The sequence below is a fragment of the Oncorhynchus mykiss genome, chromosome 9 (genome assembly GCF_057628025.1).
Source record: "Oncorhynchus mykiss isolate SJ-2025 chromosome 9, ASM5762802v1, whole genome shotgun sequence".
NCBI classification, from domain to species: Eukaryota; Metazoa; Chordata; class Actinopteri; order Salmoniformes; family Salmonidae; genus Oncorhynchus; species Oncorhynchus mykiss.
The window spans coordinates 15,694,096-15,710,160 of NC_143030.1; the positions used below are offsets into that span (position 1 = coordinate 15,694,096).

The 16,065-nt window shown below is 41.3% G+C and overlaps 1 protein-coding gene across 1 annotated transcript; it reads right to left on the reverse strand.

Annotated features, from left to right (window-relative positions):
* Window positions 1-1,944: 1,944 nt before the first annotated feature.
* LOC149980772 (C-type lectin lectoxin-Thr1-like) lies at window positions 1,945-4,502 on the reverse strand. The gene is made up of 3 exons (XM_090183653.1): window positions 4,154-4,502; window positions 3,877-3,974; window positions 1,945-3,773 (listed from the first exon to the last, which is right to left on the reverse strand). The coding sequence occupies exons 1-3, from the start codon at window positions 4,467-4,469 to the stop codon at window positions 3,615-3,617; spliced, it is 573 nt and encodes a 190-aa protein (XP_090039779.1). The 5' UTR covers window positions 4,470-4,502; the 3' UTR covers window positions 1,945-3,614.
* Window positions 4,503-16,065: the final 11,563 nt, after the last annotated feature.

Genomic DNA, 16,065 nt, shown 5'->3' on the forward strand with positions numbered 1-16,065 from the left:
AGATCGAGGAAACTGCACCAAAAGAGAATCTAATCTAAGGGCATCTAATTCTGCACTGGGCGTAACTCGAAACCAAGTTCTCAACCTTTTCTGTGTTAGTGCTCCTTGTGTCTTTCAAGGTGCTGCACAACTCTTGATTAAGTTGTGTTACAACACACCATGTCATGTTCTAGAACACCTTAGACACCTTAAATCTGTCTCATAACCCCTTATGTTTAAAAACTTTTCATGGTATACAATTGGTAGCTACAGTCTCGCTGCAACTCCCAACTCTACAGACTCAGGAGAGGCAAGGGTCGAGACACAACCCAACCCTACCAAGCTGCACTGCTTCTTGACACCAATGTGTCAGAGGAAACACCATACACCTGACAACCGTGTCAGCATGCTGAAGCACCCAGCCTGCCACAGGAGTCACTAGAGCGCACAAGGACATCCCTACCAGCCAAACCCTCTCCTAACCCGGACAACGCTGGGCCAAATGTGCGCCGTCCCAAGAGTCTCCCGGTCACAGCCGGTAACGACAGAGCCTGGACTCGAACCAGGATCTCTAGTTGCACAGTGTGATGCTGTGCCTTAGACTACTGCGCCACTCAGGAGGCCCACTAAACAATAATTTTGATGTATTAAGAACAAGTTGATTGACAAAGTCATGAAGAATTGAATTAACAACCTTTCAGCTCTGATAACAAATATGTCTGTGATCATATTGATCCCAGTCAGTAGTATGAGGATTTTAATATTAACTCCTTGGGGCAAGGAGAGGGACGGAAGCAACACTGGTATACTACTACATTTGTAATACCCACATTTTCATCTCCTTAAGTACCGGCACGATTATATAATATTGGCTTAAAAATATTGTTTCGACACCTAAATATTGACAGTACCGGCACCTATTTTAGCCCACTTCAAGCACTAAAGACTCATAATTCCTCTTCGGGTTAAAAAGGAATTACATGTTTGGGGTAAAAATTGGGAAAACTATCACTCCAATTCATTGAATTCAATTAGAGGTCAAATCTTTTATGAATATATAAAGACGTTTCAAATATTTTCTTTGGTCCATATTTAGTTATAGAAATCACTCAGTAAAAAAACAAGCATATTTAAGTTTAAGTTAAATAACAATTTCAAGCAACAAACAAATATTTTTTCCCCCAGTTTGATTGATTACGCAGTTTGGATAATTCAGTTTAGATTCATAAAATCTAAATCAAATTCAAAGATATTGACCTGTTGAGATGGTCTGCTCTCTCTCTCTGGTTGTCTGGTCTGTGGACTGAGATCTCCCGTTTGCTGTGTCTGTCTGGTGTTGTCTCGGTCAGTGGTTGCCTCTCCTCTCTGCAAAGGTCTTTAGAGGGCTGAGATGCAAAGTAACCCTCCAAATGACCTTTTACAGTTTCTTGCCATTTCCACAGGTGAAACAAAATGGCCGCCGCTGCCGTGACTCCAAGTCATCCATCATCCTCGCTCACCATGGCAGGGTGCACTCTCTCAATTTGCCTAGCAAATACCAGTGGCCACTGATAAATACAGCTGCCAAGGTGACCACCTGGGGTTGAACTCTAGTCATCTGTATTTGCCATAAGATTAAGTTATCCCTCTGAACTCAACCCTATAGTATAGGCATTAGGCTTCCAACGTGTGGTGTTGAATGAAGACTGAAAAACCTGTGTTTCCCCTACAATCTTAGAAAAGGATGTTCCAAAATGGTTTGTCTGCCGTACCCATAGAATAATCATTTTTCGTTCAAGGTAGAACCCTTTTGGGTTCCAGGTAGAACCCTCTGTAGAAGGGGAACCCAAAAGGGATCGGCCTGGAACCAGAAGGGTTCTACCTGCAACCAAAAAAGCAGACTGAGCACAGAGCAGGTTAGAGGCCCAATCCTTCACAGTCACACCATCAGGGTCCATGACATCATCACACTGGAGAAGTGGAAAGGATTTGTCTTCCCAGAGTTACAATGTTTATTTTATAACTACTTTACAAACATGATTATAAACATTTTAAAACATGATTTATATCATTGATACATATTTCACTTACATAATTTACATGCTGAAGCAAATTCCAGGGGGGGGGGGGTAGCCCCGACCAGGACTCAAAACAGGCTCTGGCTAAGTTCAAACAAACACCTTAGCTGTTACGCCAAGAGATCTGAATCTCTTGACGAGGTTGCTACAGTAGGTGTTGGTTAAGGTCGCTACAATTCAGTATATGTATTGTAGCGATAAGGTATATGTATTTTAACGTATTCTCATATCATCATCAATTGATACAAAACGGTTAATTCTTAATGAGTACAACAGCATATAATGTTACACACGCCACTAATACATGTTCTAAACTTTATTTCTTTTTTAGCAGTGTATTACTTAAAGCTAGAATCAACATTTGGTGAAACCACGCCATAATTCACCCCGGCGCCTTGCTATTGTTTTTGTCCTGTTGTGATGAAACAGAGTTCTATCGTGCCCGCAATGATGTCTGAGGGGGTAAAACAGTGTTCGTTGTTTGAAGTAACGTATTTGTTGTTGTAATATCACAAAAGGATGAGGCAGTTTCACCAAATACGGGTTATATATTTTAGAATAGTATCTATTATTCCTTATATAAATATGCAAATTCCATATAGTTGGAGACCAAAAAAAATCCAAATCAGGTAAAATAATATCTAGAATTTCCCAGAAAATAAGAAATATAATTCTCCAAGTTTAGAGTTCTCCCTTTGTCATAACTGGAATTCTCTCCTTCGTTTTCTTCTTTTGGGGATCCATATTTTCTTCTTTTGGGGATCCATATTTTCTTCTTTTGGGGATCCATATTTTCTTCTTTTGGGGATCCATATTTTCTTCTTTTGGGGATTCATATTTTCTTCTTTTGGGGATCCATATTTTCTTCTTTTGGGGATCCATATTTTCTTCTTTTGGGGATCCATATTTTCTTCTTTTGGGGATCCATATTTTCTTCTTTTGGGGATCCATATTTTCTTCTTTTGGGGATCCATATTTTCTTCTTTTGGGGATTCATATTTTCTTCTTTTGGGGATCCATATTTTCTTCTTTTGGGGATTCATATTTTCTTCTTTTGGGGATTCATATTTTCTTCTTTTGGGGATTCATATTTTCTTCTTTTGGGGATTCATATTTTCTTCTTTTGGGGATCCATATTTTCTTCTTTTGGGGATCCATATTTTCTTCTTTTGGGGATCCATATTTTCTTCTTTTGGGGATCCATATTTTCTTCTTTTGGGGATTCATATTTTCTTCTTTTGGGGATTCATATTTTCTTCTTTTGGGGATCCATATTTTCTTCTTTTGGGGATTCATATTTTCTTCTTTTGGGGATCCATATTTTCTTCTTTTGGGGATTCATATTTTCTTCTTTTGGGGATCCATATTTTCTTCTTTTGGGGATCCATATTTTCTTCTTTTGGGGATTCATATTTTCTTCTTTTGGGGATCCATATTTTCTTCTTTTGGGGATTCATATTTTCTTCTTTTGGGGATCCATATTTTCTTCTTTTGGGGATCCATATTTTCTTCTTTTGGGGATCCATATTTTCTTCTTTTGGGGATCCATATTTTCTTCTTTTGGGGATTCATATTTTCTTATTTTGGGGATCCATATTTTCTTCTTTTGGGGATCCATATTTTCTTCTTTTGGGGATCCATATTTTCTTCCTTGCGAAATATGTTTCCATCGGGATGCTCCTTCCATCTCAGTTTGACGTCATCAGACATCCCCTTTTCCCTCAGCTCTTTCCTTATCTGGAACACAAAGAAACGGAATACAGTATAACTATGCTGTGCTACGCTCATAATATAACTATAATGGTGAAAGAGCTTCTTTCACCAAGAGTGGGAGACTCACTTGCTGCAAGATGGCCTCCCGCATGTCAGGATCAGTCAGGTCCATGTTCTGGTCCTTTGTGGTCAGCCTCACTCTCACCATCTGCTGTGTCTTCTTCACTGGGGGGAGGAGCATAGAAATACACAGACGTGTCATGTTTATTGTTACAGTGAGAGGTAACCTTAACAGCAAACGTGGCATTTGTCACAATGCATTTTACAAATGTTGCCCATGCTATAGTAGGCCATGATGTAAAGATACTTAAGAGATCACTTAAGTAAAATAAATGAAGACTCACCTCCATAACAAACAAAGGGAATCCTATACATACAAGGATGTTCTGTCCATACTCCTTCCCATACTGCAGTACAGTTCTGATTCCCTACGCGATTAATGGGCTGGTTGGGACCCCAGTATCTGAACGAGGAGTCACTCTGGTCTGACCACTTCCAGGAGTCTCTGAACAGGCCGATCCACATCAGACCACTGCCAAGCACTAGGTTCTGTAACACATTGTTCTCTCTCTGGTTCTTCACACTAGGCAGATCTGTGTGGTGCTTCCTGCAGTAGAGCTGAGCCTCTCTCCAGGTCATCAACTCGTTATTATTAACCATAATGTTTGTTTTATCTGAAATATTTGAGATTGGCAGATTTCTTGTTAGGATACAGTTCATTTGAAAATAGGGCAGATTTAATTGAATTCCTTTCATTATATATATATATATATTTTTTTAAGTAGTTGGATACTTCATTCAAACAGATGTTTTGGACTATGTAAGTGAAAATATACTTGAAGAGTTTTGTTCCAAAACACTATATACAACCATTTAAAAAACATTTCAGAAATGTTTCACAATCATCAGAAATTATTGCTTATGGGACCTTCATTTGTGTGTAAAATATTACTGTTATTTTTTTCATACATTTTTGGTGTGTGTTAAAATGGATTTTAAAATTGATTTTGTTGCAAAACTCTATATATCCATTGTTTAGCTGGAATGGAATATTCGTATCCTGTACATTTGACTGTGATATGTGGTTGCCTCACCTAGCGACCTTAAGATGAATGGACTAATTGTAAGTCGCTCTGGATAAGTGCATCTGCTAAAGGACCACAATGGCAAATGTAAATATTTTACATACAGATCTCATATTGCTGTATTCATAGGCCTCTTGCAGTTTTTTTGTGTTTATCATGGCTCCGGAGAAGACCCAGTTGCAGACAGTTTCGAAGTAACAAAAGTTTATTACAAAAACAGGGTGGCAGGCAAACGACAGGTCAAGGGCAGGCAGAGGTCAGTAATTCAGAACGGAGTGTAAAAGTTACAGAACGGCAGGCAGGCTCAGGAAACAGGAGGCAAAGGACTGTGAGACAGGTTTAATCCTATACACATGAAAAGTGGGATGTATACGGAGGGTACAGGGCAACAGAAGACGAACAGCAGAGGGGCTAATAATTTTGGAGATGGAGAAAGGGCCTATATAACGGGGTGAAGGTTTGCGGGACTCCACCCGGGGGGGAAGATTTCGAGTGGACTGCCATACCGTATGCCCGAGATGATACCGGGGAGCAGGGGTCCGGTTGCGGTCGGCTTGTCGTCGATACCTGGAGGTGGTCTTGAGAAGAGCCGATCGGGCTCTCTTCTAGGTAGGGTGACAGTGACTGACAAACATCTGGGCCGAAGGTATGCCGACTTCTTCCTCTTGCTCCAAGAAGAGCATGGGCTGATAACCCAGGGAACACTCAAAGGGTAAGAGACCAGTGACAGAGCAGAGGAGGGTGTTGCAGGCTCATTCAACCCACATGAGTTGCTGGCTCCGGGAGGTGGGGTTGGCGGAGACAAGGCAGTGAAGAGTCGTCTCCAGGTCTTAATTGGCTCGCTCTGACTGGCCGTTGGACTGAGGGTGGAAACTGGAGGACAGGATGGCCGACAATCCAATGAGTGTGCAGAACACCTACCAGAACCGGGACGAGAACTGAGGACCCCGGTTGGAAACCATGTCCACCGGAAGTCCATGGATCCGGGAAGACGTGCTGCACCATGAGCTGGGCCGTCTCTTTTGCAGAGGTTAGCTTGGGGAGAGGAATGAAATGGGCTGCTTTGGAAAACCGGCCCACTACTGTCAGGATGACGTAGTTGCCATCAGACGGGGGGAGACCCGTGATGAAGTCCAGGGATATGTGTGACCAGGGACAATGAGGGACAGGCATTGGTTGAAGGAGACCAGCCAGAGCTTGCCGAGGAGTCTTGTTCTGCACACAGATCGACGAAGGCGGAGATGTCAGGGACCATGGTAGGACACCAAAAGTGCTGTCGCACAAAGGCCAGGGTCAGACGGGAGCCCGGGTGGCAGGCAAGCCTGGAGGAGTGGGCCCACTCCAGGACAAAGGGGCGGACAGCATCAGGAACAAACATCCAGTTATCTGGGCCCCCCCGGGGTTCGGCTGGGAACGCTGTGCCTCACGGACAAGCTTCTCTATTCCCCAGCTGAATTCCATCGCTAGGCATGAGGTGGGAAGGATGGTCTCAGGTTCCAAGGATGCGGAGATATTCCAGGTTATTGTGGTCCGTCCACACAATGAATAGATGTTCCACCCCCTCCAATCAGTGCCTCCCCTCCTCCAACACCATCTTCACCGTGAGAAGCTCACGATTCCCCACATCTTAATTCCTTTCCGTGGCGTTGAGGCGATGGGAGAAGAAGGTGCAGGGATGTAACTTGAGGTCCAGGGCAGAACGCTGGGACAGGACAACCCCCACTCTGACATCGGCCTCCACCACAAACTGACGGGACGGGTCAGGAGGAACCAATATGGGAGCTGTGTTGAAGCGGTGCTTGAGGTCCCGGAACGTCCGGTCAGCAGCTGGGGACCACTTGAACAGAACCTCGGGAGAGGTTAACCTGTACTAATGTAACATTTGTTTACAAAAAAATGTAGTAATTTGTGTAAAACTTAGCACTAATACTTATTTATCTCAGAGTGAGGCAGATATATAGTGTTTAGAAACCATCAAGTGATAGATTTCAAACAAATACATATCTGTAAAAGGTATATAACTGCCTTAATGTTGCTGAACCCTAGGAAGAGTAGCTGCTGCCTTAATAAAAACAAATACAATTACAAAATCCATACTGTGATTTGGTGGTGAAAAAGTACACAAATCTCTTTAATAAGTTCTTTAAAATATAAAAGCTAATTTACCAACATTTCTGAAAATAAATATATAGGGTTTTGGAATTCACCTCTTTACTTGAAATACGTTTCAAAAAATGATTTTTTTAAAATACAGACACAAACTCAGTATTATGAAGAAACTTGGAAGTAGAAAAGCATGAAAACAGTAACTCTCACCATCATAGCAGTAGACAGACAATTTAAATGTGAATGGCATGTCCTGCCATTGACCATTCTCATTCATTGCAGCGCATTCTTCTTCAACTCTCCCCATACCATTATCAGGCTCTCCTTCACTCCACTTCCTGAACCCAGTTCCTTCTTCCCCATAGTAATCTCTGTTTGCCAGAGACCACTGCCACACCATGATATCTCCCTTCTCCAACCCTATCCAGACTGATCCATTATAACCAATGTCTACAGTGTTGATCAGCCTCTTCATATCCCCCATGTTTTCTATGGTGGCCAGGTCAGTGTACTTCTCTCTGCAGTATCTCTGTGCTTCGGTCCAAGTCTTAGGGTTGCTAACATAGTGGTACTCGTGAGTGAGGCAGGAGGAGAGGGTGCAGAGCACTGTGGAGAAATGCACTTCTAGGTGTATGATTCAGCAATACCGCAGAGATACGCTGCCACACTTTCACACTTTCACACTTTCACACACACACACACACACACACACACACACACACACACACACACACACACACGCACACACACGCACACACACGCACACACACACACACACACACACACACACACACACACACACACACACACACACACACACACACACACACTGACCTGAGAGTACCAGGATGAGAGCCCTCCCTTCCATATCTGCAATACACATTAATTTAAACATTAAATAAATAGTATTGAAATAATAATTTCGCCATTTTGTGATATATTAAACTTCCCCTTTTTCAAAATAACTAATAACTATGAACAACCATGTTTTTTTTATTCCCTACATTCAGGTGATAAAAGGATTAAAAGAGGATAGATTTCTGGATAGATAAATAAAGGTCAAATAAAACAAATACAACTTTTTTCTTCACTTACCTGTTGTGAGAAGTTTTTGACCCAGAGAGTGCTGTCCTCTCTCTCTCTCTCTCCTTCTTTCTTTCCCTTTCACTCTCTCTTTACAATGGGGTTGTTTCACTGACATGGGAAAATGCAAACATTAGATGTCACATGGTTTCCTTCTCCCTTATTCACCCACCTGTATGTGAGCATTAGGCTTCGGGGTGAAGTTTACCCTAGGTACAGATCTAGGATCAGTTTCCCCTCCCTTAATCCTAAACTTAACAATTTGTGAAGGAAATGCAGAACTGACCCAAGATCAGTGTCAAGGGGCAACTTCAACCTTTACCGTGTCTGTGTGTATGTTGTGTCAGTGTGTTTTGTGTGTGTGCATGGCATGTGCTTGCGTGTGTATGCATATGAAGGGGCCACCTGGACAAGGGGAACTTGCACTGCTGAAACAAATCACCTTGTTCAAGCAAATAGGTTAGTTTTCCCTAATTGAGTTAACATGCAATTTCTAAGACATATTTTCCAGTCAATGGTATACAAGTTCAACCTGACCTTCAGCATACAGCAGCTCTTCTTGAGTGGGCCTTTAGAGTTATAGTGTCTATAACAACCAACTTGACAGAGCTTGAAGAATTGTTTAAATAATAATCTGCAAATATTGTACAGTCCCGGTGTGCAAATGTCTTAGAGATTTATACAGAAAGATTCACAGCTGTAATTGCTGCCAAAGTTGATTCTAGCATGCATTGAATCAGGGGGTTGAATACTTACCTAATCGAGATTATTTTTTATTTTTTACAAATGTTACAATTTGTCTTGTATTTTGACATAGTATTTTATGTAGTATTTTGTGTAGATCGTTGACAAAACATTACAATGAAATACATTTTATCCCACTTTGTAACACAACAAAATGTGGAAAAAGTCAAGGGGTGTGAATACTATCCGAAGGCTTTGTATACACATATTGTAATTGTGGCCTGAGAATGTAGCATTTGTTGAGCATTCCTGGCACGGTTCACTGACTGATAAGACATGTAATAATACTATCATCTGTAATTTGAGGCCTTTGAATATGACATTAAACAAGTGTTTGTTGTTGCTGTGATCACAAATTGCCCCTTTAAACCAGTATGTGGTAATATCCATGTTTCATTTAGAAAAGAATCAAGTCCCAAATGCCATCCTTTTCCCACAGTATATAGTGCACTGGTTTTGACCAGAGCCCTGTTTGATTCTAAAATGGCTCCATATTCCCAACAGCAGAGCCCTGGTCAAATAGAGTGCACAATAAAGGGAATAGGGTTCCATTTGGGGTGCAGACAATATCCTCTCAGGTCTCTGAATGCAGCTGAGCTCTCAGCTCCAGTAGGTCTATGCAAAACACATGGAAACTCTGGCTCTGGGTGGATGGAAACCAGTATGTTACACACAGATGGAAGGTAAGGCGTGACCTTAAAGTAAATAAGCACATCAACAAGTGGTGAGGTTTTAATGGGTGCAGGGTTAGTTGGTAGGACAATTTTTTTCACAAAGTTGAATGAATTCCTGCTACAGAATAGTAGGCTGAAACACATCCAATACATTATGTGGAGGTATCCACCAACATCATTTGTTTGCGGACCGCCATAATAGCGAAGAAGAAGAAGAAACAAACACAATATTGCCAAACATTTATTCACATTGAGTATTTTAATATTCTAATGCACAAGTAATATTAAAGGTATGGCTGCAAACCTATATCGGGGACAGTTTTTGTTTGAGGCCTGATAAAAGTTTGCAGCAATACTTTTCATACTGCTTATGTATTATAATATTAAAATCTAAAACAATACATTTGAGCATTCATAGACAACTTGTCAAGATTTAGGGCATTGTCAATAAAAATATTTAATTAATTGTATCTTTTATCACATGGTGTATTTGACATGTTCTCACACTCAACAGAAACTTCTGGTAGCCTTCTTCAGAAACCTATCCGTCATGATTGACTGGGGAAATGACCAATGGGGCTGACATTTGACCAGAACTAACAATAGCTGCATTCGTTTTGCATCGCCTGGTGCCCCGTGTGGGCGGAGTTAGCACTCTATTCCATTGGTCCTTAAGTGAAGTCTCCACCCGCCCAGGCCACCGGTGATGCAAAATGAGCACGCCCACTGGGACTGATTCATGGATAGAAGCAAATCAGAAACCTGCTCTTCATGATTGTTAGGAATTGTATGAATAATGACTAAACAATATCTACATTTTAAATAGAACTATAACTAATTAAAACTATACTCTGTTTTATTTTATCTGATTAATAATATTAATTCATAAGGGAGGGATTGTGGAGCATGAAACAGGGGGTAATTCAATTAAATAAATACCATTCCAGCCAGGTTGGAGAGGACTGGAATTGTGGGTTTTAAGTAATCAGAAAGGATAACCTATGGTTGAACCGACTCAACTTAGCTCTGGGATGGTTAGATAAGGCAGTGAGTGTTTTCCTAGGTTTTCCATTATCTGGAGCTGACTGCTGAATAGTGATAAATGAAGACTTCAGAAGTTTAATCTTGATTTAACTGTGTGTCTGGAGTGAGCAAGCGAGGGGCTGGGAATAATATTTTGAACTTGTTCGGTCCTGGTTGATAGGAGGAAGGACATTTTATAACCTATGACGTCATATTTTGTATATAAACTGTTGTTCGTGGTTTCATGGCAGCGCGCTCCGAGAATAAATATATTATCTAATTTTGATAAGACTGGTCTCTGTCTATTTTATGCAAATAAGAATCTTACAAATTCTCATAATAGACTAAGTGAATTCAATTAATGAAAACATATTGGAATTATGAAATTACATTAACAATGATTGACAGGGAAGATGACCAATGGGGCTAAATTGAAACCATTCCATTGGTCCTGAAGTGAAATCCCCACCTACCCAGGCCACAGGGTGGTGTAAAACAAGCACGCCCACTTGGCCTGAGGTATGGTTTTAGGCAAATCAGAAACCTACGCTTCATGATTGACACAGGAGATGACCAATAGGGCTGAGATTTTATTATCATCATTAACACGGGGACTGAGGAAGCACCCAGTAAAATAACAGATATGAGCCTTGGCCATTACATCATAAAAGGACACCAACTCTTCCTTATAATCCACAAACACTCCCACCTTGAATCCAAATTATACATCAGACACTCCTAATGATCAGAAATGTCCTTCTAGGGCTTCTCCGTCCGAGAGAGAGAAGGAGGGATTCGATGGCACGGTACTCGTCCCCTCCTTTCAGCCTCACAGTCCGGTAGTCATTCTCTGGCGTTGAGGTTATCATACCCTTCCTTTTGATGGACTCTCTGACCACACCTAGAACTCAGTAGGTCTTGTCCCCCACCTCAGAAGGATAGGAAGAGGGTTAAGGTTAGAGTAACTCAAGCATAGATCTTTTCAATTATTTCAAATTTGGCACAGAGAAACTAGAGGCCATGAAGAATGACACTGATTGGCCTATTATTTTTTTTATTCTACCGGGGAACAGTGGGTTAACTGCCTTGTTCAGGGGCTAATTTGGGGTTCTCTCACAGGTTGGCTACCTACACGTGTATCTTTTCTTCCAGAGCTCTCTGATACAGCCCATGCAGAAGGTGTGGTCACATGGGGTCGTGACCATGTCAATAAACACATCCAGACAGACAAAACACTGGAATTTCTTCTCTGACAACAGATTGGTAGGGGAAGCCATCTTTTGAACTCTTTCTCTGATAACAGACTGGTAGGGGAATCCATCTCTGGAACTCTTTCTCTGATAACAGACTGGTAAGGGAATCCATCTCTGGAACTTCTTCTCTGATAACAGACTGGTAGGGCAATCCATCTCTGGAACTTCTTCTCTGATGACAGACTGGTAGGGGAATCCATCTCCGGAACTTCTTCTCTGATGACAGACTGGTAGGGGAATCCATCTCTGGAACTTCTTATCTGATGACAAACTGGTAGGGAATCCATCTCTTGGGAGAAAAAAGGAAGCCATAAGTGAGTCCCAAATTGCACACTGTTATAAATTGCACACTATTTCCAATATAGTGCACTACTTTTGACAAAAACCCTAAGGGCCCTGGCAAGAAGTAGTGCACTATATAGGGAATAGGGTGCCATTTGGGATGCAATCCATAGTTTGAAATTAAACAATCCATAATGATCACTGAGAGAAGTCAGTTTTGAGTGGACGCCAATGACATATTAGCAAGACAAGAAGTGTACAATTGAGCTATGATAACAATACAAAAAAGTGTTCTTTATCATTTAATAATCCAGATAATAATTGTTGTTAATTATCTTTCGTATCTGATTGTTCTCCAAATACAGTTACACCGACAAATGAGTCAAGCTTTCTTACAGTTAACACCTTGAATACACCCTTGTTTTCCGAGGTAAAAAGACACACCCGTGTAGCACTACTAGAACAAAAACGTAGAGATTATTTCTCAGTTACTACACCACACCACACCTGGAATTGCTTTGCAATTTATGGATTATAATATCCTAAAAACTATTTGTCTAACTTGTGCCATCATTGAAATAAAAAAAAGAGACAGTGTAAGCCTATTCAATGTCACGTCTTCATCCACACAAAATGACAGTTCAAGCATATAACTACTGTCCCTCCGATTCAATCATACTGTGGCTTGCACTGTAGCTGTCAGCATAATAGTATCTATCTGTCAATTTGAGTCAGTGCGTTTCCATGTTCACGGTATCAATGCAGTCATTCGCAAGTCAGTCAACCACTCCGTCTCATGTGCCTCAGTGCTGCATATCTGTCTTTCTGTCTGTCTAAAACCTGACTCACAGTGACAGCATTCACCACAAAACCAGTCATGGCTATTTGTTTTGTATAACCCTTTCCTGCCTGAATGTTTTTTTTCAGGGGCGTGCCCATACAGTCCAAGGGGCAATGTTTCCTGGCCATGATGACACACCCAAACGGACCTGACAGGAGGAATGCATCATTAGCATTACCACATTAAAGATGAACACGAGCACGCACGCACACGCACACGCGCACACACACACACACACACGCACATGCACGCGCATGCGCACGCGTGCACACACACACACACACACACACACACACACACACACACACACACACACACACACACACAGCCAAGCAGGGAGGTCAAAGTATAATAACACTGACTAACTGAAGTTCATTACAGGAACACAAGCTCAGAGCCCTAGGCCCTTACACATCAGAAATCAAATGATGCATCCAATGCTGTTCTAGGTGTGTTCACTAACTAGGCAATGGGTGTGACTATGAGGTAATGTGGAATCCGTGTGACTGTGTCATGACTTGATGCCAGCACCTGAGCTCCCTGCATCAGTTTAGTTCCTCCCACTCTAGCTCTGAGTGACCAATGGGAGCTCAGACCAGCCAGACAATTGGTTCCAATATAAATATAAATACTAGAGTCCCATTTAGAATGACTGAAGCTGTGTATTAGGGAATGTATAATCCAATGCCTCCAGGGGTCAGAATCTTTCCTCTACTTCCTTAACCCTCCCCCCTTCTCCTTTTCTCCTCTTCTTCTTCAGTCTCTCTTTCATTCTCCTTTATTTTCAGCCCCTCTGGTGCATAATGGCTCTGGTTCTTTCTGTGATGATTTCATAGTTTGGGCCTAATTCACTTTGACCTCTCATCGGCCCGTCCTCAGTCTCAGGGAGGGACAGTGGAAATTATAGGACGAAGTTGCACATAGACTTGGTCAGTTTAGCATTTTACCCACTAATGGTTAAGGTTAGGATTGCGAGAGGGGACACTGATACTAGATCTGTACCTAGGGGAAACTTCATTCTGGAGCACAGTGTTTTTTCAATCAACACCCCATGTTGGCAGCCTAATGCCGAAACTATAGGCTTTAAGTTAGAGGGCTAACATAGTCTTCTGGCGAACACAGGTGACGCAGCTCCCCTTGGTTGCCGTGTTCATCACTGGCCACTGGTATTTGATAGGCTAATATGGGGAGTGCCTATTACCATGGTAAGCAACCCTATTAGCATGGTGAGCGAGGCTAGGGAAATGACTGGTCATTAGGAATCTCTGATGGATGACTTGGAGTCACGGCAGCGGTGGCCATTTTGTTTCACCAGTGGAAGTGGAAAGATACTTCGTTTGGAGGGTGACTTTGCATCTCAGTCCTCTAAAGGACTTCTGCATAGAGGAGAGGCATCCCTTGACCGAGACAACACCAGACACACACACCAAACGGGAGACATTAGTCCACAGACCAGACCAAATCAACAGTTTCATATCTTTGAATTTTAATTTTATTTAGTTTTCCTTTAACTTTAATGTTGTTGTCTTTACTGATTTATATGTGTAAATGTAGACCAATGAAAATATTTCTAATGTTTTAATAGATTCATAATAGATTTTAACTCTATTTGCAGTGAATGACTTGAACCAAAATTTTACCCCAGTCTTATTAATTGTTATGAGTCTTACTCAGTGCTTGAAGTGAACTCAAATCGATACCGGAGACAGGAGACAAGTGGTTGAATGAAGCCTCCACCATTAACCATGCAGTGGAGTCAATCTCTCTGCTACTTAATAGGTAAATATCTTCTGAGTAACTTCAGTATGCAGACATACAACTGTTTGCAAATGAATATTGTTGATTTATGTATTATTATTATTAGGATTATTAGGATTCTGCTGCTGCTGCTGGTGCTGCTGATGAAAGTAGGTGAAACCCTTTTGTATTTGTTTGTGTTGATAATTTGTTTATCTGTTCTTCTGTCAACCATAATTAACATGCAAATTCCTGTGAGACGGTAATGCCTAGGAGGGTGCAACTTGGCATGGTAGAAAAGGCCCATAGTCCACACGCTCTCATGCAATTAGCGACATGGTGGCACTACAATAAGCGATTGAAGATTCAAACTTTGAAAGGTCACACCCCCTAGAGTCCTGTAATTTGGTGTATAGGTCCCGCTCCTCACAATAAACCAATTTGCCTCAAAGAACCATAATATCTGCCGTGATCCATTTTACATTTAGTTAAAACCACTTAAAACGCTACTCGTTTGGCACCGCATTACTTATCGACACGTTTTGAGATCTGATATTTGGAAAGTGTGGTCAGGAGTGCAGAAGTAGCTAATCCTAGCAAGGATGTGTCCAATTTGTCCTAATGGTGGTGCTGTGTGGCAATAGCTTGAACCCCGGCATGACTGCTTGACGTTCACTAGTTTGCAAATCTGAAGTAACATTCTATCACAGATGCAAATGAGAATCTAAAACAACAATGTCCATTTACTGCATATTTCATCTGTCTGCATATTTCAAGACATGACATATGAGGGTGCAACCCGATGGGTTGGATGATACTTTTCTCATCAATCATCTTGAAAAAAATAGACTTAAAACTGGAAATCAACAAATCCTCCATCTTTAACCCAATGGAAAGGTAAAATGCTTTATTATCTAAATGCTGATAGATGTGTGGGCGACAAAATGGTGCAGTTTGAGGCCATGTGTCGGAGAGTGATGCGGGCGCTGGAGATGGGGGTGTGAGCAGGTGGTTCTGGGCAGGGGTGATGTTATGGATGTTTGCGAGAATCTGTATGCTGTTGTATGTGGATGTTTTGTATTGTTAAAAGAAAAAATAATAATATAGATGATAATAATCTATAATAATAAACTAACCCTTACAACAATGTAGTATTAATTGCAGTAACAACATGGTAGTGACATAGGAATGACCATTTAAAGGGGAAATCTGAATTACACTGAAATATCATTAGCAAAGGCTCTGTCAGTATTCAATTAAACATGTGTCGCGCAGATATTGATTTTGTGATTTAAAATTACATTTCTATACGGGCATTTTGGGAAACCTTTGAAAAGCTTCTTCTCATGAACCATAAGTCCAAATAACACCAACATTCAATATGTACTTTTTCCACATTTTGTTGTGTTACACACTGAATTTTAAATG